The sequence below is a fragment of the Quercus suber genome, unplaced genomic scaffold (assembly GCF_002906115.3).
Source record: "Quercus suber isolate HL8 unplaced genomic scaffold, Cork oak 2.0 scaffold_256, whole genome shotgun sequence".
Taxonomy (NCBI): Eukaryota; Viridiplantae; Streptophyta; class Magnoliopsida; order Fagales; family Fagaceae; genus Quercus; species Quercus suber.
In genome coordinates this window covers 79,331-102,197 of record NW_027069712.1, presented here as the reverse complement: position 1 = coordinate 102,197, position 22,867 = coordinate 79,331, and the positions used below count along the sequence as shown (strand labels likewise).

Sequence of the window (22,867 nt, the reverse complement as noted above, 5' to 3'; positions counted from 1 at the left end):
GCCACTAATATTTTTCACAATTACTAACATAATCTACCATGATTAGTGCATGATAAAAATGGCTTTAGCAGTGAACTCAAGTAAAAAAGATATTGCTAAATAATAACAAAGCCATATCAAGAATCGCTAAAAACAACTGCTTCTCAGCATGCCCTTTTAGAGTTCCAGATGATGGCAGAACAGGTCTTATCTTCAACTCCGCCTTCCCCCCAACTCTCAAATGTAGATTTCACTTTTTTAAGTAGTTATTTTTCTCAAAATAATTGCTTATGCACAAATGATTCAACTAATATCATGCTTAAGCAACCCAACAGTAGTATGCCATTACCATCATAATCAATCATTTTAAAAATTTACTAATGACATAGGTGTGAAGATACAAGCAAAGAAACAATCTGCTCCCAAGTGATGATTTGCCTACAGCGCAATTTTTTATTTATTCAATGAGGCAACAGTAATTAGATATGCATATCCCACACCACCATATCAAGTGAATAGCTGTTTTAGACATACATACGTGATACATGCCACACCATCATTGGTCCAGGTGAAAAGAAAATCACATAGAATGTCTCTTCTAGATACCTTTTTTTTTTTTTTTTTTTTTTTTTGGACAAGTGTTTCTTCTAGATACCATAACACTCAGACACACTTCCAGTGCATTTTTTCTAAGAAATAGAACACCTGAAAAACAAATATATCAGTAAGAGTTAGAATCAGAAAGAGCAAACAATGAAACTTCCATAAAATTAGTTTTAGTTATTTAGAGTTAAAATGTTTCAGAGATAGAAACAGGAGTTAACAAGAGAAAATGCAACATTGAATTTTTCAAACGGGAAAACCAACATAAAAATATGTGGTTACACCAATTGCCCTACTGCGTATTTAACTGAGTCAAATTTGGAAAGAGGTTCACAGAAAGAACATACTTGTTTCCGTTCTGCACAGCAAATAATTCAAATGGTACACTGCCCCACTAAATCAGTTAGTCTTGGTAACTTTCGGTGTAACACTATCAAGTAACCTATGCTTATGACTTTAACCGCAGATTGTGTATTTTACTAAATTCATTTTTAAGGTGAACTTGATTTTCTTCTGGATATCCCTAACAAGAACCACAATGATATTCTGTTTGACCAGAGGAGTTGGGGACTACAAAAAAGAACCTCTCCATTGTTTTAATTTGTACTAACAGATGTCACACCAAAAACTTCTCAAACTTCTAATTATAGGAGATAGTCCATTGTTGCTAATTCAGCAAGAGTCCGGCTTAAATATTGCCCAACAGAACCAATGAAGTACTAGATCCCCAATCTCCCCCACACCCCCCCCCCCCCACCCTCCACAACCCAAAAAAAAAAAAAACAAAAAAAAACAAAACAAAACAAAAACAACAGAGCATCACCTCACATATAGGATCAGATCTGCTAGTAATGATTATTGCATAAACAATCAACTTGCACCAATTTGAATCTCATCACCTTAATAATTTGCTGGGATTAATCTCTACTATGAAAACAAGAACTTGGCATGTAAACGTTCTTCTAGCCTACAGAAAAGGTAACATTGAACTTTAACCCCCTTCTTGGAGAACTGAAAAAATTATTGGAACAGCAAAAGCAGAAGGTTGGGAGGAGAGAGTTATGGGGTAAAAGCGGCTTTCAAATCAAAGGAGAACTATTGGTAACATAGCACAGTAACCACCTGGTCAAACTGTTGAGTTTGTGATTTCGACAAATGATTGTATGTGGATTTTTTTTTTTTTTTATATAGATATTACATAGCAGTACCATAAAAAAAAAGTAGCAAAGGGCTTGGAGGTTAACAATTATGAAGTTTTTTTACTTAAGGTGGAACAAACAAATTGATTCAGCACTTAACAAAGTCAAATTTTGACAAGTCAGAGAGTCTGATTCAGTGTTCATTGTTCTACTGCCAAGGACCTCCACAATTAAGAGCATCTTGAAAAACTCTCATTGACAGAATGGAAATACAGAAACAGTCTTGACTACTGTGAAATACATCAAAAAATTGGAAGAGCAAGTACCACAACATCCAAAATTTAATGTGGTTCGGTAAACACTATGCCTTCATCCACAAGCAACCAACCAAAATCCACTATCAATAATAAAGATTACAATCATCAATCACATCTCACTAAATCTCACAAATATAAACTAGCCCAAATCAACAATACAAAAAAGGCAGCCTCACATTCATACATAAGTGAAGATTTTTCCTTCTAATTCTCACACATAACAAAAATTACGACGCCCCTCTATTTATAGGGAATATCACACCTCAATGCTTTTTTTCTTATCACCATGAGATTAATGCTCTTAATAGAAATAAAGTATCACCTTGTTATTCTTCTAAACCATGTGGGATTCTAAAATTAACAAGAAAACCTCAGAACTTATCCCCTTATGGGCTGGACTTAACAAATCCCAACCTCCAATTCATGAGGTGTTTTTACTAGTACGTATATATAAATAAATAAATTAACATATCTTCACTAGTAGCCACTTGGGTATTTCCCTTTACACCCCCCCCCCCCCCCCTCCTCTTTCCCTCCCTTGGGGGTGGACTTGTGGGAAGCAGTACTCCTCCACATCCTCAACAGAGGATGCAATCACTAGAATTTAGCTTTGCAACCATATTAATTACATTCTTCACAAATCTCACTTTCTTCTATTCATTAGTGCCCTTTCCCTATGGCATTTTAACGAATGAAAGGATCCTCCCTACCTTTTGCTCCATTATATGCTCCACTTTTAACTGTCTCTCCAATCAACTTATACAAAATCTCGAAAGTTGAAAGTTGACCCTTCATTGCCACCAAAATATCTTTATTGACTTTCATAACTACATCTCTTAGATAATATCCATAGTCTTAAGTATCTAGCTGACCTAAAAAAATCAAATTGCTTCCAAGTTGGAGTATATGTCTCAATTACTAAAGTTTTCACATTCAGAACAAACATATTAAAATTTACCGTACCTATTCCCACATTACACATTATTATTAACCTAGCAGAACCTACATCACAAGCTTTGTACATGTCAAATCAATCTTTATTCGAACACATATGAAAGGAGTAAGTAGAATATAAAACCCACAAAATTTAATGGAACCTTTTTACTAACAATTAGAACATCACCACTCTCTTCATCCTCACTATCTTTCATAACAATTAATGCATTTACAGGATATGCAACAAGCTTTTGTTTACTACAAATTTAACTCGGCTCAGTATTTCTTACGTTAATATTGATAATGTCCCAACTAATGACAATAAATACATTCCATGTCATTAATATCCATTTTGGGTCTAGACTATGATTTTGATTTCTTTCTATTAAAATTCCTCCTACACAATACACTCCCACCATGACTTGATTCAAACTTTACCACAAATGCCCCAATTTCAAAATCATTCATTGACTTATTGAGCTTCTCTTTCTCCAATGAAGTTATTATCATAGTATAGTTACAAGGGTATCATATGAAAGAGGGAGTGAGGTTAAGAGCAACAAGCCTTACTCCTACTTGATCCAAATGACCCCTGATGTCAATACCCTACCTCCATGTGCAATTGATACAACTCATCTGCAAAAATGAATGTTTCTAAGTGATTTTGACATTTGTATCTTCTTTAACATTAATCTTAGGTATAAGTTTCATTCAATACACTATCGTTTACCTATGGGAAGATATTCAAACAGAGAGTATTCATTACATTCATCTCAAGCTATTCCCATTCATCATCAAACACAATGGCCAGTTTTGTCAACTTTCTATACAATGCCTTAATTAATATTTGCTTCTTTAATCAACCCTTCCTGCTGTAGGATATTGTTGATAATAATTTGCCAAATACTAAAATTTGGGTTGTACATGGATTGGATTTGGGATTGGGGTATTCCCAGCATCCTTGGATTGAGAAATTCCTAAATCAACCCAACACATGAATCATGATAATGCTAACAACCAACCCCATCCAATCTAACTTGAGGGATTGGGTTGGGTTGGGATGTAAGTCTCAAAATTCAAAATAAATCACAATATATAAATATATATATATATATATATAGATTAATCTATTAATCGTGTGGGTTAGGTTGGGTTACTTGGGTTGAAATTTTGCTAACCTAAATCTGAGCCAACGCAAGCTTTGGGGGGAACAAAATTTAGAACCCAACTTAACCCATCAACCCATGAAAACCCAACATGAGGTAGTGGATTGGTTCCCTCAAGTCGGTAAGTCGAATGCATGCCCTTAACTAAAATTATAATTATCAACAAAAGGCTCTACCTCAAAGTTTGTCCTCACCATCTTCAATAACTTGAAATATTCTTATACTTATTTGTTGTAAGAAACACTCAAAACAAGAAAATAATAAGCACCATAACACACCAAATTTAACATGATTTGGCCAATTCTATGCCTACATCCGCAAGCAATGCCAACCAAAATCCACTATCAATGAAGGATTACAGCCACATTCAATAATCTTATAACACTCATAAATATAAACTAACCCAAATCCCTATTTACATCCAAAGGTGCTCTCGCACAAACACACATGGTAACACTTTGTCTTCTAAATCTCCTATACACAATAAAACTAAACCACCAATCCATCCATAGGGTATACCATTCATTTCTACTTCTTTTCTTATCAGTGTGGGATTATAACTATTCACAAGAATTTTTTTTTGATAAGTAACTATTCACAAGAATTAGTGCAGCTCTTTGTTATTCTTCTGCATAGCGCTGTGAGATTCCAAACCAAGAAAACCTTTAAACTTCTATCCTCATGAATTGAACTTCACACCGACAAACAAGCATCAAAAGAAAATATTGGGGTTAAATTTCATCTAGTCACTTTTGGGAGGTACCACATAAACCTATCGGAAGAACTGAATGCATAAGATTAAACTATGATTGCTCAGCTCTTCACAATATCATGAAGATTAATATCACAAATTTCCTTTTAAAATAGATGATGAAAAGTTATACTTTGTCTATGGGGTTTTTTATATGGTCATATATCTTCCAAAATATTTTCTTTTCTTACTTTTCCAAAATCTTATTTTCCCACAGTTTCTTTTTCTATGCTAAAAGCCTGCACTAACAATAGTTCTTCCCCTCAGTGATGAAATTACCACCCCCAATTTCCCAATTGAACATAGATCAGCCTACTCCATATGAAAAACGGGAATAGAATAAACTGAGATATATTATCAATTTAAATAACACAGAAGTAAACAACCAACCCAACAGAATGGAAATGCTCGCATTATAATAAAAAGTATAACCAAAAAGTCACTCATGTATATTGTAAATGAAATGTACAAACTCACTCCATCATTAAGCAAAACTAAATATAAATTAGTCGTGGGGTTTTTAGCATAATCAATGTGCAAGGAAACATCCAAGGTTTTATTCAATAGTGCAAAGAAATTCACAATTCCTCTGTTCAAAATGAAACTCACACATCCCTCACTAAAAATTCACCAATCTATCCATCACAATAAACCAAACAGTATAAACAAGCACCTGCAATTTGCATACAGACACACGCGCAAACATAATATATAAGAAGGTCTATCAGGTAAAAGAGCAACACAAAATCCCAGAATCAAAGCAGTATATCCCAATTTCAGACAAAATTAAGCACGACCCAGAACTTCGAATCCCTCATATAACATAGCTATGTGTCCCAGTTGTCTAAATTGGATAGACAGTAATAGTTATCAAAGAGAAAAAACAAGAAGACAGGACAGCACAGTGTTTTTTGTTTTTGAAGAAGTAGAGGAAACAAAGACTGGGAATTTAACCTTAGTTGTAGTAGAGCTCGAGGCCCATGCCATCGTGAATCTCGTAATCCTTGAGAGTGATGTGGTTTTTGTAGATGTTGTACCACTTCTGGATCCTAATCTTGTCGGCCCTCGTACCAGTCTGAGCCGCCACAAGCTTCTTCAGATCGCCTATGGTGTCATCCTCGTTGCACTTCACACGTACCTTCTTCCCCAACCGATCGTTGAGCACCACCTCTATCATCTTCACACTTCACAAATCAACAACCCCTTCTTTAGTCACTCACACAAATTTTGGGGAGGACGATTGACGAGTCTTGTTAACAATGTCGAAGTTTTCAGGTCCTTTATAGTCTTTTCATTAATTATTAGTTTATTGGAGTGTACTATTCTATTATTATGCAATATTGTATTTTTATTTTTTAAGTCCTTTCTTAAAAGTGTAATAAATTATTAAAGCTTGAAAGTCAAAAAAATAAAATAAAATAAACGAAATCTTGAGTTTCAAATTTTCAATAACATTTTTTTCTTCATAATGAAATTTTCAATAACATTTATGCTATGTTTGGAAGTTTAGAGAGGAAGGAGAGTAGAGGGGAGTAGAGGGAAGAGGAGTAGTGGGGAGGAGAGTAGAGGAGAATGATTCACCTCCACCTTATTTGGATGTTTTTAAAATTAGTAAGGGGGAAGGGAGTAATTAGCCCTTTCCATTGTGTAATTTTGTTAATATAATAAGGGTAAATTAGGTAATTTACTTGGTCAATAGTTTATGTACTCTACTCTCCCTCCAAATCTCTCCAATTTGAGGGAATTAAAATTGGGGGGCTAGAGGGAGTCCAAACCCCTCCAAACTCCTCCAAACTCCTCCCCCTCATTTTTTAAAAAACTTCCAAATAAGGTAATTGCATTACTCTCCCTCCCTCTACTCTACTCCCCCTCCTTTTTTAAACATCCAAACATGCCATTAAGGAAGTAAGGGGGAAGATAGTAGTAGAAAAAAGAGTAGAGAGAAATGGTTATCCTCCAACTTATTTGGATGTTTTTAAAATTAAGTAAATGGAGGGGAATAATAGTCTCTTCATAATTTGTAATTTTCTTAATATAGTAAAGATAAATTTGGTAATTCATTTGATCAAGCATTTCTATGTTCTACTCTCTCTCTAAATCTCTCTAATTTTGGGGAATTAAAAATGAGGATTAGAAGTAATTAGAACTCCTCCAAATTGCTCCAAATCCCTCCCCTCGTCCCTTAAAAAACATCCAAATAAGATAATTTAATTTACTCTTCCTCGCTTTACTCTACTCCTCTCTACTCCCCACCCATCCAAATAAGCTATTAGATTTGGAAATTTGTTGTATTTGGTTAAAGGAATTGTTTAAATATTGTGATTTTCAAGTAAAAGTGAAAAATGCTATGTTTTTTCTACATTACTTAAGATTTATTGTGAAAATATTGTTGATGCATCACTTCAAATGTATTAAATATAGTGTATTTATAAAAGGAAACCCAGCATCCATAAATATGGATTTTACTTATTTTTTATAATGTGATTTAACTTTTTTTATTTGATTAATGGAATTTTATAATATTGAACATTAACACGTTTTGGAATGAATATTTAAGATAGTAGTATTTTTTTAAAAATAAGTATTTAACATAAGAGTAGTTAATTGGCAAAATCTCTTATTTTTAAGAATTCAAACCAGGATAAAGAACAATCATCATGAAGTGGATACCTTAGGTTGCTACTAGCTTTCATTTACAGTATGTTTGGATCGGTTAAAAATAGGGATAATGGAAAAGATAGAAAAGAAAATTGAGGAGAAAATATCATTTATTCTTATTTGGTTGAGTTGAAAACATGAAGGAAAGAAAATAATGGAGCTCGGTATTTTTCATATGAGCTTACCAAAATGTATCTCTCCGAATTTGAGAGAAAACCAGGTAGAAAATGAAAGAAAAATTCCAAATGACTTTTTTACCCCTGTTCCCTGTTGTCTTTCCGTTGCCAAAGTTGTGTTTTTCTTTTGGATGCCAAGAACTTTCCTTCTTCTTAACACAGCTGCAGATATGAAAAGAGAATTTGGGAAGCTGCTGCGCAGAACTGCTAATGGCGAATTAGTGAGATTAATGAATAGTGAAATAGAAAAAGAATAAATTGCTCAAAGACAAAATAAATAGGCCAAAAAAAAAAAAATGCTAAAACGTGGAGGCCATGCAAGGCTCCACGTATGAGAAATTCAACACAAAACTTATGAGAGCAGAATATCCTTTGTATTTTGTGGAGGAGTAATGCTACATATACAAACTATTTTACAACATTTTTACAAATTGTTAATATGACAAATTCTTACTATTCTAATATGGGCCCATATTAGAACTAATATGTGATGTTAGTGATGGCCCATATTAAAACTAGTAAAAATTCGCCACATCAGCAATTTGTAAAAATATTGTAAAATAGTTTGTGTATTTAGCATTATTCTTCTGTGGATAGATCATAGATGAATTGATTTGAAAATTTACATTTGCTTAATTCTAATATAGTGTGCGCTTGGTTTCAAATTAAAAAACTAGCTTATTTTATTATTCAACTTATTTTTGCTACATACATAGGCGTCACTGCACTTTTTGGTAATATTCATAGATCTTACTATACTATTTCAACTAACTTTTACATTTATCTATAGTATTTTCAACAAAAAGTTTTTAGTTTCAACAAAATAAACGGATCCCAAATAGACCCATAAATTGTCTTTTTTGGGTATTTGTATCCAATTCAATAAACCTTTGTATCTTATTTATTGTATCCATTTCAATAAACCTTTGTATCCTATTTATTTTTTCTTGCATTAGTTTTAACATTGTCAATAATATTGATTCAGATAGTTGTAGAATCACTCTGAATCATCCCAAATCAAACACGAAAATCCCTATGGAAGAAATCACTAACAGATCAGTAGTAGGATTATCACAATAGTTCATGTTGTTTGAACTCAAAACCAGCATTAACATCAAACGTATTCAGGTCATGCAGCAGCCTCTGCTGGTTTCTAATGCTATTGTAAATGGGGTAAAACAAACAGTTGATACGAAATTGCTAGCACCGAACAAAGGCCATGCCTGAAACAGTTACAAATTTCACATATACAACGCCTACCCAATTACTAGAACATGTAATTGAAAAAGACTTTCTGGCTATTGTGAAAATTACTAAGACTCCATGATGATTTAGTTACAACTGATACTAATTTGTTGTTTTTGTTCTTATTTTGTTGGTAGATTGATTGAAGTGACACGTGGTGGGTGCAAAAATTAATATTAAATTTAGTCTTTTTAAGAGTTAAATGAATTGTCTATATATTAAAATTAGAATTAATTTCTAACCTTGCATATACTTTCTCATAATGTTTCTCAGATCCACTTGAAGAAATCAGTGAATCAATATTGCTAAGAAGGGAAGATCTGAAAAAAAGAAAAAGATAAATCTTCCATGGGTTACTTGATAAGTCTTATGGTTTATTTCATTCCAGATTTGCCACTAACATTGTTTCCTAGAAAGGTTTCATGTTTTTGATAAGTAAAAAGGAGTTTCATTTTTTTGTTGTTGATAATCTTAAAAAAAGAAAAAAAAAAAAAAAGAGGGGGTGTGGGAATGTGCCAAAAATTATTAGGACTGATTGTGATAATAATGTGGTTGACTAACATATAAGTCATCTAATTCCTATTATGACTTCAAAATTCTACGAGAACTTAGTGGTTGAATGCATCTTTAAGGTTTTAATTCCTTTGAGGGGTGATTATTTTTACGTGAGTAATGATTATTATACCATTATGCAAAATTTTCCCATGCATCACTAGAGTCAGGCGACTATTCCTAGAAAATTGAGATCAAATTACAACACATGAGAAAATCATATATTGAAGTTAATGTATATTCAAAATCCAAATTAGCTTATAAATATAGTTTAATTTTGTGTCCAGTGACCTATTTATATTACTCAGTAAGAAAGCTAAAATTACCTTCATTATTACTATTATTCAATATTTTTGTGTAGAAGTACAGGTTACAAGCTAGTTAGTATAGTGTGTACTATGTAACAACATAAGAGTAACCTTACTTAACTTGAAAATGTCCAAAATTCATCAAAACAAAGAGCTTCTAATGCATTACCAAACTCTATAATTTAATGTTCGTGCTTTATAAATCCAAGCCTTTTTTCTTTTTTTTTTGTAGATAATTTGATAGTTATAACAATGAGGGATGAGATATTTGAACTCTAGATATCTTCTTTGGAAACATCAAGATATTCTAATTAAATTACAAGGCTCTTGCCTTAAATATACACAAATTTAAAGAGCAAAACACTCAAATGCTAGAGAATTGTCAATTGAAATTCTAACATAAAGCAAAAATCTACTAATAAAGCTTTACAATTGAAACTCTACTTACTACACCAAGGCCAAAAGGAACATAGGGGTTCCTTAAAGGCTAAAAATAGTTTTGGCTAATGAAGTAAAATGTTTAAATGTTAGTACTAAATTTCTTAAGTGCGCTATTCCATTTTTTTTTTAAAATAAAAATAATGTGTTGGCATAACTGTCCATTCTTTTTCTTTTTTCTTTTAAGATACTCAATGACTACTAATTTTTAAGAGAGAGAGAGTGAGAGCAAAATAATAAGAATAACAATAAAAATTATTATTATTATTGAATTAATTAGGTTTAAGTACTAATATATAAAACATCTTTTGTCATCTTTTGTCATTTCTCGCATCTAAAAAGCTTTTTATCAATTTGGTTTCCAGCTGTGTAAAATAGTTTCAAAACACTTTACAACCAAAGTTTGCTAAACCCTCTAAACACTAAAATTATACTATTAAAATTATTTTAAAAGCTAACAATTAAAATTATACTTCCCATGCCAAACAAAGATATAATATCATTATTGCAACTCTAGTAGTAGGAGTTTAAAAATAGGAATATGATTTGATAATAGTTTACAACATGAAACAAAGATGAATAAGTACATAGTTTTTAATCAATCCGATTGGATGGATAAAAGTGGTAGGACGTTCGATGATGAAGCTGAACCAGATTCTAAGCATGAACTTGTTGAAATTGAAACATCATTCCGTGGCCCCATTTTTTCATTTCTAACATATTAAATTTCTTCCAAATTTGGTTGATGAGGAGAAACTTTTTGAACTCCCTCTAATTCCATCATGATCTCCATCATTGTAGGTCGTTTCTTTCCATTCAAGTGCAAACATCTTTTTGCAAGGTTAGCAATTGTTATGACTTCATCTTTATTACAGACCTTACTTACTTGAGTATCAAGTATATCAAAGAGGCGGTTTTCTTTTAATGAATGAACAAAATATGTAGATAGATTCCGACCTTCTTGTGATCTCATCAAAGAAACTGGTTTTTCCCCTGTTAAAAGCTCAATAAGGACTACTCCAAAACTATAAACATCACTCTTTTCTGTATATTGGCTCGTTTGAAAGTATTCTGGATCCAAATACCCATAAGTGCCATATATTAGTGTGGTTACATGAGTTTGGTCAATGGCCACTGATCTTGAAGTGCCAAAGTCTGCCACTTTTGCTCTATATTTCTCATCAAGGAGAATATTCGACGATTTTATGTCTCGATGATAAATGGGTAATGAAGCTGCTGAGTGTAAGTATGATAGAGCTCCCGCGATTTCTATGGCAATTCTTAAGCGCATATCCCATGTTAGCAATGGAAAATCTTCATTTTCTTTGTGGAGATACTGAAAAAGTGTGCCGTTAGGAATAAATTCATAAACTAACAAAGGAACTTCTGTTTCTAGACAACACCCCAGTAGTTTAACCACATTTCTATGATTGATTTGTGAAAGAATGAAAATCTCATTAACGAATTGTTCAAGATTTCCCTCATCCACTCTGTTGCACTTTTTAATTGCCACAATTCTTCCATCAGTTGACATTCCTTTATAAACTGTACCTTGTCCACCTTTACCAAGTATTCTATTTTCATTAAAATGATCAGTTACATTTTCCAACTCCTTTGAATTGAATAATTTTGCCTTCTGAACGTTGTTTTCATTTGAAGACAATTGTTGTTGTAATAACAAACCACCATTCCTTTCGAAGAATTTTTGCTTGAGCTTGATTTTGTTTCTTTTCTTTATCACTTTGGATAACCACCAAATAATAAGGAGTAGAAACAATAGCACAAAACTTGGACAAATAACTGCATACATCAAACAATAAAAATAGAAATATCACATCAATTTTTTTTTTTTTTAAGGTTAGAAACATCTGCCTAAATTTAAGCTATATAAAAATATGAATAAGTATAAATAAGAGTCTGTTTGAATATCGCTTATTGCTGAAAGCTGAAAACTCAAAACACTGTAACAAAATAATTTGTAAATGTATGAATAATACTGTGAAACTCAATTTTAAAATTGATTTTGCTGAAATCCGTACTTGTAGATCCTGTAAACAATACATAGGACCCACACAAAAAAAGGTCAAACGCACTGTGAGACGCTATCCAAACCCAGCCCAAACACGTCGGGAGACACTATCCAAACCCAACCTAGATTTGAACATAATTATGATGATTTGAAAACATCTTTCCTACTAAAAGTTGCCAACTTTTTTTAATTTACATTAATATGTTCTCACAATATGCAGAGTCTAAATTAGCTTTACCTCCTAATTAATTTCTTAAAAAAAGAAAGTTGCTGTTAAGTACTTGATTTTCCAGGAAACAGTTGAATGGTGTAATGCTTTTTTTTATAAAATGGCACGGTAAGGGACTTATGAGATTGGGATATGTTGTCGATTATCTAACTTTTCAACATGTCCCTAGGTCAGTCCTCTGCCATAAATTGATGAATTCTTATAAACTTATTTTCTAAAAACAAATTATTTGTATACTAGTGCTCATCACTAAAATCAACCTTTACAATTTCTTGGGACAAACCAAAGTCCTTCACTCATTTACCCTTTATCCTTTCTTCCAATATTTAATACCACCCATCTTCTCCTTAATCTTTCCTTAACATAACCCTTTTTTAATGAGAAATTATTAGATCTACCAAAAGAACTGTTGACGTAGTCCTCCCAACTAATGAGATAATGTAATTTATACAAATGTATGAGTGAATTTCCTAATCAGCATAAAAAATAAAAAATAAAAATTACCAGGTGATGTCATATTTGCATAAATAATAACATTTTAATGGTTGGAAGATTAGGAAGGACCATATTAGCAATCTTCCTAGTGGATCTAATAATTTCTCTTTTGTAATAAGGTCACATTAAGGGATGTCATTAGGGTAATTGTTAATAAATTATTTTAAGAAAGTCTTGATACCACTTTTATGTAAAATAGAAAAAACTGTTAAAACATTTTTTTTTTCTTTTCCCATAAAAACTTCCCTAAAACATTTCCCTAAAAAATGTTCTTAGGGCATATGCTAATTTTTCCTTTCTTGATACACACTTTAAGATTCATCTCTTTCCCCAATCGCCACCAGTATGCTATGTTTTCAGATATATGTTGACTATTATCAAAACAATAAGGGAAATTTTTTACCCCTTTCTCATGAACAATGAGTGAAAAAGATGAGGCTGTCAAGGATTACTTATGGTGCAGTGCAGCTACTTCATTTTGCATGCAGTTTTAGTTAGTTTGGGTGTGGTGGTGCATTTGAGCAATTTGGTAAACGCCCCTTGTGCTCTCTTATGCAGTAGTAAGGTGTACAATAAAAATCTATATAATAATTAATAGATTCAAAAATCTAAACTAAAATGAGGAATTGTACAACTTTAAAGAGAAAAATTATTTTTTCTAGATAGATTTGTAATTTTCGTGGAAAAATATAGAAGAGTGATGAGTAATGCAATTCAACTAACAGTGTGAAACTATCAAGTTATAGGAGGTAATGCGGTATGCCTGTATCTTTTAGTGATAGATTGCCAAGAGAACAGAAATTTATAGCTAATTGACCTTTTATGTGCTTCATTTTCTAGACGTGCATTTAATTTAGTAAACTAAAAGTGTATGAAATATAGTCTTTAAAAATATATATATATTATTTTTTATTCCATTAACTATCTCGGAAAGTACAATCAAGTCATTCCCTGTCTGTCATGATCTTTTGAGTTAAGAAAAACCAATAAACTAAAAGTAATAATCAGTTGTACCGTCCCGCTTAAATATCATGAATCTTGTGCTATTGGCTATAGCACATCTTAGTAACACATCTTAGTAACATATCAAAGATCTTGTTATTATTTTTGGGTTATGTTAACCAGTCTATAGGATTATTGTTAATAAAGTATTTTAAGAAAGTTTTAACTTTATGAAAAATATAAAAAAATTATTAACAAAATTAATTACTTTATCATTTTTTCATAAAATATTTCAAAAAATGGTTGCTAAACTATTAATCTTAAAGTATTAGTTAACATCTTTCAAATTTAACGGGTATACGAACATACCTATAATGGCTAACATCAGTCGAGATTTGCACCTGAAAATGCCTTCTATACTCTTGTTGTCGCATTCAGCTGATAGGAATAGGATTACACGCAAATTAATAAATTTATTAAAAAATAAGTTTATGAATTGACACAAAATTTGATATGTGCGTTAAAAATATAAATAATATGTAATTTAAGATTTTCAAAATATATAGACATTACGTTTTTTTTATAGTGGAAGTTGTAGCCCAAATTTATAACCAAACTTCACCTATCTTTTAGCATCCACCAGTTGATTATCTTTTATCCCCCTTCTCGACATAACCAAACATGATTTTATTTAACATAATTACTCTTTAGTAACCATTCCAACAAAATATACCAAGCATTGTCTTTTCAAAAGCAAAGGTAATATCCAGAAAATAGCTATTAGGCTTTTTTAATGGTCCATGAGTTAGGCAAGTTATTATGGGGGCGTAAAATGGATTACTATTAAGAAAAAGGGTAAAATATTATTTTTGTTCCTAAATTTTAACAAATTTTTTTTATTCTTAAATTTTAAAAACTTATATTTTTCATCTTTGTATTTTTGTAAATAGTTTTTTCAATAGTTTTGAAATAAAAGTAGGGATTAAAAAAAGCTTTTTTAATAATTTAAGGATAAAAAAAATCTTTTTTAAAGTTTTAAGAATAAAAATATAACATTTTCAATAGTTTATGAATGAAAGAAGAACTTTTTAAAATGGACAAAAAATAAATTTCGTCAAGTTTATGGATGAAAAATAAACTTTTTGTAAAGCTTAGGGCTAAAATAATATTTTATAAAAAAAATTGAAGAAAAAACAAAGAAATATAAAACTGGTTTACTTACCTTGACATCCGCTGGGAAGATAAGGATTTCCTTGGTATTTGTAAGCACACTTGCATGCAAAGCTGTAGAAGTCCTCGTCCTCGTCCTCGAAAGAACACCTGACATGAGGTCGTTTCTTGAGGGATTTAAACATGTCTCGTGAGTCTTTGGTCCGTTTTGATATTGCCCAGTCCAGCACTATGGGAACGGTTTCCCAGTATTGCACGGAAGAGGGATCTGGTTTGTTTGACTGCAACCAATTTTGGTCCACTAGGAAAGCATACTTGCACGCTTTTTCCTCTCCTGCTGGTGATCCATCGATCCTTTTGAATTCTACATGAAATTCTTGCTGGTAAGGGAAATAGGATGACTCGCAGCAGTTGAAACCGGAGGAGCAATTAGTTCTTTCGACAGTCTTGCTTTTATTGCAATGCGTTTCGCACCCAAAAACCACAGGACCAAGTCCGGTTATTTTTGCAAAGTTGTAGCAGCCAACAGAAATGAATGTGTTTTCAATGAAGGAGAAGTTAAAGGGACTTCCTGAAATGTTCAAAGCTGCACCACTTCCCAAGCTCCTACAATTGTTCGAATATATGATTGGCATTTGGACCTGAACCGTAGGTTCAAAATAATAGTAACTATTACTAATATTGATTTGCAGCACCTCCTTGTCAATACTAATTAAGTAGGCTTTAACAGAGCTGCCAGTTCCATTGCAAACAACTTCGAACATCTTGTCCATGTAGCAATGAGGTCCGATTCCAAACGGGTATGGAATGTCAAGATTTCCACAACTACCATTACAATCGGGTTTTGCTACAATTGCTGCTGCTGCTGCTTCTGCCTCTGCTAATTCATATGTCAGCAGAACTAAAATAGTAATTCGCATTACAAATTGCACAGCCATTTTCATTTTTGGGTGTCTAGGTGTTCGGATGGGAAGTATCTGAAAACTCAAAACTTATAACACGAAACACAACTCAAAAACATCACTCATTTCTCAAAACTCTATCTCACTCAAAACCCAAAACTGAAAATTTTTGTTTGGCTCCAATATCTCAAAACCATGCCCCACATCTCAGTACTTGATTTTTTCACTTTTTGGTGGAGCCCACAGCCTGCACAGGTCAGAAGGTTGGTTTTCTCTCGGGCATGTCCTCTTCTCTCTCCTTTCACCCAAAACACTGTTTTTGTCTTCCTATCTCCACAGACACACACACACACACACCGAATGTAAGCGAAAGATTTGTGGTTTTCTTTTCCTTTTCCTTCTCTATACTTCTGCCTCCATATCCTGAAGACCCATCACCTGCAAACAGCATTACTAAAATATCAACATTTTCACAAATGTCACCAAAACTATTTTATAAACTCATCAAATACATAAATAAAGAGGCCTTAATTGCTTTAATATTGATATCTTCACATACACGTTGGATATATATATCAAATACATAAATAACCTGTGCATTATCAACAATGCTTTGACATAAATAAACTAATCAAATACATAAATATCAACATTCTAACATAACCTGTGCATTATCAACAATGCTTTGACATAACCTGTGCATTGTAAACAATCTAATTTGTTTACATATCCAGTAAACAATATATATATATATATACAAAAAATTAAAAAAATAAAAAAAAATAAAAAAAACATTTCTTGTAATTAATAAACTATAGTTTAATCAAGGAAACAATATGTATCATTTCTTGCCTGAATCCAGATCTGCTACCATGCAGCCTTATTTTTCTTTAATCAAATAAACTATAGTTTAATCAAGTAAATGGCAAACATGTTATATTTAATTTAAACACCATGTTAGGGAGTAATGCATAGAAACTAATCCAAGTTAATTGTCATTTATAATCCCAGGTTGTAATTAATACATTCTATCCAGTTCTGAGCTTCAATCAAATTTTCTTTAGAACTATTTTAAGTGGTGGTCTAAACCAACTAGACCCTTATTGGTTCTTCATAGGAAGTGGTCTCTCCACCACTGTCTACTCTCAAAACTACAAAATCTTGCAACTTCAGGAAACAATTTCCACAAAAACCTGTTGCTGTGTATGATAACCTTGGTCAGATTTACGCTAGGAAGTAAACATGACACTTATGCTAAAAACTACAAAAGCAGACACTCTACGAGAGAGAATAAAAATCATTTCCTGACTAAGATAACTTTCTGAAATCTGTGAGGCTACAAAGTGTAACAAATATGTATCATTCAATATTACATGCTCAGATATTTTCTCAGTTGGATAACTTTTAAAATTGCTGCATAACAAATCCAGAGGATGCAACCTCAAGTTTTATAGAATTACAAAACAAAGTTACAAAATAAAAGTGATGACTCAATCTGATCCAAGAGAAAGAATAAACCCAGTTGTACACTTTGTGATTAGAAAGAAAGCAGCCACTCTTGTCAAGAAGAAATGACCATAGACATTGAATTTATAATAAATCACACACAGAGTCCCTTCAAGTGATTATAAAGGAGTGCTTCAAAATATGAAATTTTTGATAAACCATCAATATAAAGAAAAGAAGGGAGCAGGGAGACAGAAGCAACGAAATCTTTATTAAAGACTCAGCACACACAATCGCAAACAAAGTCACAAAAAGATGGGATTTTTAGCATAAACCAGTGCTGACCCATACAATAACCCATAACATATACCCGAATCAAAATTTATCAGTCCACATTTCATCACAGACAAAGTCGATTATTTTACAAAACCCATCAGACACAAATTTCATTATTTTACAAAAGCCCATCAAGGTTTAGAGAAATTGAAAAAAACATTGAAACACAAACAAAATCAAAACAGAGCACCTGAACAAAAACTTTGAAATACAAACATTGAAATTTAGAGGAACACAAAATAGAGCAAGGTGGGTTTACGGAGGGAGAGAGAGAAAACGTGGTCACCTGGGCAGAGGTCGGAGCTGATGAACTGACTGATGTCGGCGCCGGTGAGAGATGAGGGTGTCGGTGGTGCTAGGTCTTTGCTTGGATGGGTTCTTCTATCAACCGTGCCCCACGCGTGAGATTATAAGATGAACAACACCACTGGAGTTTGATATAAAGGCTGGGTCTCAGAAAAAGTCAAGGAAGTGATTTTATGTTGGTTCAGAGGGGTGTGTGAGATGAGATGAGTGAATGGGGAGGTTGGGTTATGGGTAATGTCATCTGAAGGAAGAGATCAAAAAATGAGGGAAAAGGTAGAGTTAAACTCTTGCTTGCCAGAGAGAAGCCAAAAAAAAATAAAGAGTTCCAACGGTCTGAAATTTGATGTGATTATACACTGCACCGGGTCCCACAAGTTGAAGGTAATAACCAAAATGCCATCCTTCTCTGTTTTTGAAACTGAAAACACCGTGGAGCTGTCGGCAAAAGTTGCCAAATAGTAGATTTTTTGAAAAATTTTTGCAAAAATGCTTGCTGATGAAATATTTTAGTAAGTTTGACTCTTTTTTTTTTTTTAAGTAGAAATCAAGTTTTTTAGACTCGAATTCCAAATTATACACAAGGAACTCGAGTTTAAAAAACTCAAGTTCTGTTCAAATGGAACTCGAGTTTCTTAGACTCGAGTTCCATGTTTTTTTTTTTTTGGGTCCATGTCAAACTTCACGCAAGAGGAAATTGAGTTTGAATGGGTTGGAACTCGAATTTGTTAAACTCGATTTCCAAAAATAGTCCAGCTTACTAAAATGTTTTATCCGCATGCCGTGCACCAAAAAATTTTCTAAAAATCTACTATTTGGCAAATTTTGCCGAAAACTGTCCTCAGTTTTCATTCCTATATCTCAAATTTTTGAGGAACAAGTTTTGGAATCAAGGAAAAGTCTTGTGCCACTAGGACTCTGGAAATAATGACGGAAAATAACGCCAAACAAAATGCAACTCAGTGGGGCCACGAAATTTGAGTTTTGAGTTATATAACTCAAAACAACCCAATCCAAACACCCTCTCAGAGCATCACCATCAGGTGTGCTAAATGCCAAATATTTAACATTTGGCACACCAAACACCAAAAATAAAGCATCATAAGGTGTGTTAAATGTGTCAAAATTTTGAAACATACTACAGTACCATCTCAACTTTGACACGATACAGAACAAAACGGTGTATGGTTTTATTATTTTTTATTCTCTTTTCTCTTTTCTCTCTCCTCTCTCATCACTTTATTCCTTTTTTTCCTCTCCTCTCTCATTCTTCCTAAGACATTCGGATGTGACCTATCACGCCACCCGATGCCGATCAGTGTTGCTGTGGGTTTTTTTTTTTTGGCAGTAATTTGATGGGTGGGTTCGGTAGTGAATGTGTTCAGATGGTGATGGGTAGATCGGTTGGGTTATGGGTGCAAATTCGGTGATGGATGGGCCGGTCTATGGATGGGTCGACGGTGGGTGGATGCAAATTTGATTGTGTTTTTTGTTTTTGTTTTTGTTTTTCTATGGTGGTTCTGGTGTGAGACAGTGGTGGGGTGGGATGTGGGGTGTTGATGGGTGGGTGAGTCAACGACCGGGGGGGGGGGGGGGAGGGGGGTTAGCGACAGCAGTGGGTGGGTCGGCCTCGCCATGGAGTTTAACTCTTTTTTCTCATTTCTCTCTGTATATTGGCAGCTAATGGATTTTTGTTGGTGGTGGTGGGTTGTACCTATGGGTGGTGGTGGCAAGCTGTGCTGTGTAAGGTGGTGGGTTTGTCACTAGTTGTGTTTGGGTATGTAAGGGGTTTTTATTTTGTATTTTTTTATATTATGGTTTTTTAATGTTATTTTAATATTGGTATATATTATTTTAATGTATAGAATTGAAGAATAGAAGATGTGATAAATGGTTAATTGTAAAATTGTGTGTTAAAATAATAAAGTAAGCTTTTAGCGTGTCAAAATGACATTTTAAAAAAAAAAAAAAAAAAAACGGATGGTGATGGTGATGCTCTTAGAGTTCAACAAATTAAACATGTTGTAATTATCTCAAAAAAAATGCATAATAAAATTCCAACTTGCACGCATTAATTACTATCGATGGAATTTGTTGGGTCCCAAAATTTATATTATTACAAAAATTATCAATTCAAAATAGCAATCACACACCAGAACACAAATATTTACATGGAAAATCATTTATCTTTGAAGAGAAAAACTACAAGACAAACTTCAAATCAATTTACTATTTATCAAATTAATTACAATAATTATTGTGTATATCTCATGGCTAAAGAAAAATGTCTCTTATTTTTCTTTACTCTCATACATACTAGTTGTCTCTCTCAAAGGCGGCAACACTTTGTTCTCTCCTTTCTATTTTTTTCTCCACACATAACTCTCTCTTGACTGTCTTTTTTTCTCTAAGCGGTTGTACTCTTGGCTGTTCTCTCACCTTTTTCTTGTGTGGCTTCCTCTTTTTTTGTTCTTGCACATACTCTCTTTGTGTTTTCTTAAAGAGCAGTAAGTGAAAAGAAAATGAGAGTTTTTTGGGCTTAAGTTGTATCTCTAAGTGTTGTTGTCATGCCTTGAACCCAACAATATAGATAGGCACGTGACAATGGCCGCACGCTCATAAAGTTTTCACTCTATAAGTGTGCAAGGCCTTTTTAACAACTAAAAATTATCCCAAAAGAAAATTTCATCAATAAAGCCACAATCATCCTCAATAATGCAATTGTCACAAGATCTCCAAAGTACCAATTGTAACAACAATGCAAACCTCGTGATCGTTAAACAAAATATATACTAATTATTACAAGATCATCTTATTTCAAAAATTCATAATCTCCTTTCAAGCGTACACCATTAGCAAAAGTCTCAAAACTTGTTATTCTTCATAATTTGAAATTGGAGGGGAAAAGGGGGGGGGGGGGTGAGTTGGCAACTCAATGAGTAACTAAAGTCCTAATAAGTTATATCAAGCAAATAGATCTGTAAAATAATAAGTTGTACATAGATCGAATATTTTAATTTTATAAATATATCATAGATGGATTAGAAAATAATCAGTTTCCCATATATTAAAAAGCTGTAATTTACAATAGGTTCCAAAAACACATAAACAATTTCAAGGATTCAAAATAGTTCAAATACTCAAATATAATTCATATTCTTAGCAATCTTTTATGACTATGGTCACGTTATATCCTCATGACTAAGCATCAGATTCAGAAGAAACTAGTTCCATGCTAATATATATCCCACATTAATTAGGTCCAGAAACATGATGAGCTTGTGATGCCCCAAATAGAATTAGTTTCGGTAATAATGAATAACCCTCATTGGCTGGGTATCAGAGTCAAAATATAATCAGATTGTCCAAAATCATATATATATCAAAAATATATCTCATTCAAATATATATATATATATATAACCATATATTTAGTAATAAAATATATTTGTGATAAATTCTTTATTCTTCACTTTAAATCAACAATAAAATTGAAATAAAAAATGTAACAATTATAAACAATATTTAGTAGTTAAAATACAGTAGTATAAGCAAAATGAATCCAATTAAGATAAGATTACTTATCTCAACTAACTTACTACAAAAGAATTTATCTCTAACACTTCCTCTAAAATTCTTAAATATCAACCAATATTTTTTTTAAGTACTATTTACTCAATAATTAAATAATTTTAAAAAAAACTTATAAAAATAACCGACCAAGAGAAAAACTACAAAAAATATCTAATAATGTTTCATTATTAACCCTCCTCATAAATGACAAAAATAGCATCACAAGAGACTTTTTTTTTTTTTTTTTTCAAAACTAACATTAATTTATATATATAAATTCTTTCTCCTTGAATGTTGAGATGTTATCGAGCCAACCTCGATCGATCGAATAGCTATTGAGAAGCTATCGAGGGGACAAGAGGTTTCTCGATCGATCCACCTAGTTATGGAGAGGTATTGAGATTGCGATAAAAATTAACTGAAGAGCTCGATAAATAAGTCAGGTGTCGAGGAGGTGTCAAGATTGCTTAAAAACAATTTTTCAAGAAGAGAAAAACACAGATATGAATGTAATCAAGCATGCAACTCAACCAATGATCTAATCAATATATATAAAAGTTAAGCACAATGTATGTAATCATGGTCACAAGATCGGTGTACAAGAAGAAGGAGGGAAGCACTCCCTTTAACAAGGGCATGTATTTCTCCCCCTAATATGTAGAATCTAAAAAAGAAACTATATATTCTCCACAATTTCTCCCCCTTTTTGTCATGATTGACAAAGGGTATAAGAATCTAGAAAGCTTCACATGAGAAACATAAAGATGATTAAAGATGATTGAGGGGGCAAAGAAATCCATATAAATGCGTGAATGTAATGAAATAAGATGCTATGGATGACAAGATAATAAAAAATATGCAAAACATGTGAAAAAAAATGCATGCAAGAGGATCTCGATCGATTGAGAGATGTTGAGATGTTATCGAGCCAACCTCGATCGATCGAATAACTATCGAGAAGCTATCGAAGGGACAAGAGGTTTCTCGATCGATCCACCTAACTATGGAGAGGTATCGAGATTGCGATAAAAATTAACTGAAGAGCTCGATAAATAAGTCAGGTGTCGAGGAGATGTCAAGATTGCTTAAAAATAATTTTTCAAGAAGAGAAAAACACAGATATGAATGCAATCAAGCATGCCAACTCAACCAATGATCCAATCAACATATTTAG

At 32.7% G+C, this 22,867-nt stretch overlaps 2 protein-coding genes across 3 annotated transcripts; both read right to left on the bottom strand.

Annotated features, from left to right (window-relative positions):
• Positions 1-409: 409 nt before the first annotated feature.
• On the bottom strand, positions 410-6,165 carry LOC112036466 (ubiquitin-like protein 5). 2 transcript variants are annotated; one of them, XR_010631969.1, is made up of 3 exons: positions 5,846-6,165; positions 635-684; positions 410-585 (listed from the first exon to the last, which is right to left on the bottom strand). XR_010631969.1 is itself a non-coding variant. In XM_065781078.1 (2 exons), exon 1 carries the CDS (start codon positions 6,066-6,068, stop codon positions 5,847-5,849), a length of 222 nt encoding a protein of 73 aa, XP_065637150.1. In that variant the 5' UTR covers positions 6,069-6,165; the 3' UTR covers positions 528-684; position 5,846. The 2 variants fall into 2 exon arrangements, 1 of the variants encoding a protein (XP_065637150.1); XM_065781078.1 differs by having other exon boundaries at positions 528-684.
• Positions 6,166-10,747: 4,582 nt separating this feature from the next.
• Positions 10,748-18,429, bottom strand: LOC112036465 (wall-associated receptor kinase-like 10). The gene is made up of 4 exons (XM_024069292.2): positions 18,104-18,429; positions 15,186-16,473; positions 14,333-14,401; positions 10,748-12,068 (listed from the first exon to the last, which is right to left on the bottom strand). The coding sequence occupies exons 2-4, from the start codon at positions 16,075-16,077 to the stop codon at positions 10,990-10,992; spliced, it is 2,040 nt and encodes a 679-aa protein (XP_023925060.1). The 5' UTR covers positions 16,078-16,473; positions 18,104-18,429; the 3' UTR covers positions 10,748-10,989.
• Positions 18,430-22,867: the final 4,438 nt, after the last annotated feature.

What these genes read in the sequence shown, in the direction of transcription:
- LOC112036466 (XM_065781078.1), bottom strand. Translation starts at nt 6,068, where the DNA reads ATGATAGAGGTGGTGCTCAACGATCGGTTGGGGAAGAAGGTACGTGTG.
- LOC112036465 (XM_024069292.2), bottom strand. Translation starts at nt 16,077, where the DNA reads ATGAAAATGGCTGTGCAATTTGTAATGCGAATTACTATTTTAGTTCTG. An exon ending in TCTTCCCAGCGGATGTCAAG is followed by an intron (nt 14,402 to 15,185) that starts GTAAGTAAACCA and finishes TATTCCTATCAG; the next exon opens with CTGAATGCGACAACAAGAGT. An exon ending in ACTGATGTTAGCCATTATAG is followed by an intron (nt 12,069 to 14,332) that starts GTATGTTCGTAT and finishes TGATGTATGCAG; the next exon opens with TTATTTGTCCAAGTTTTGTG.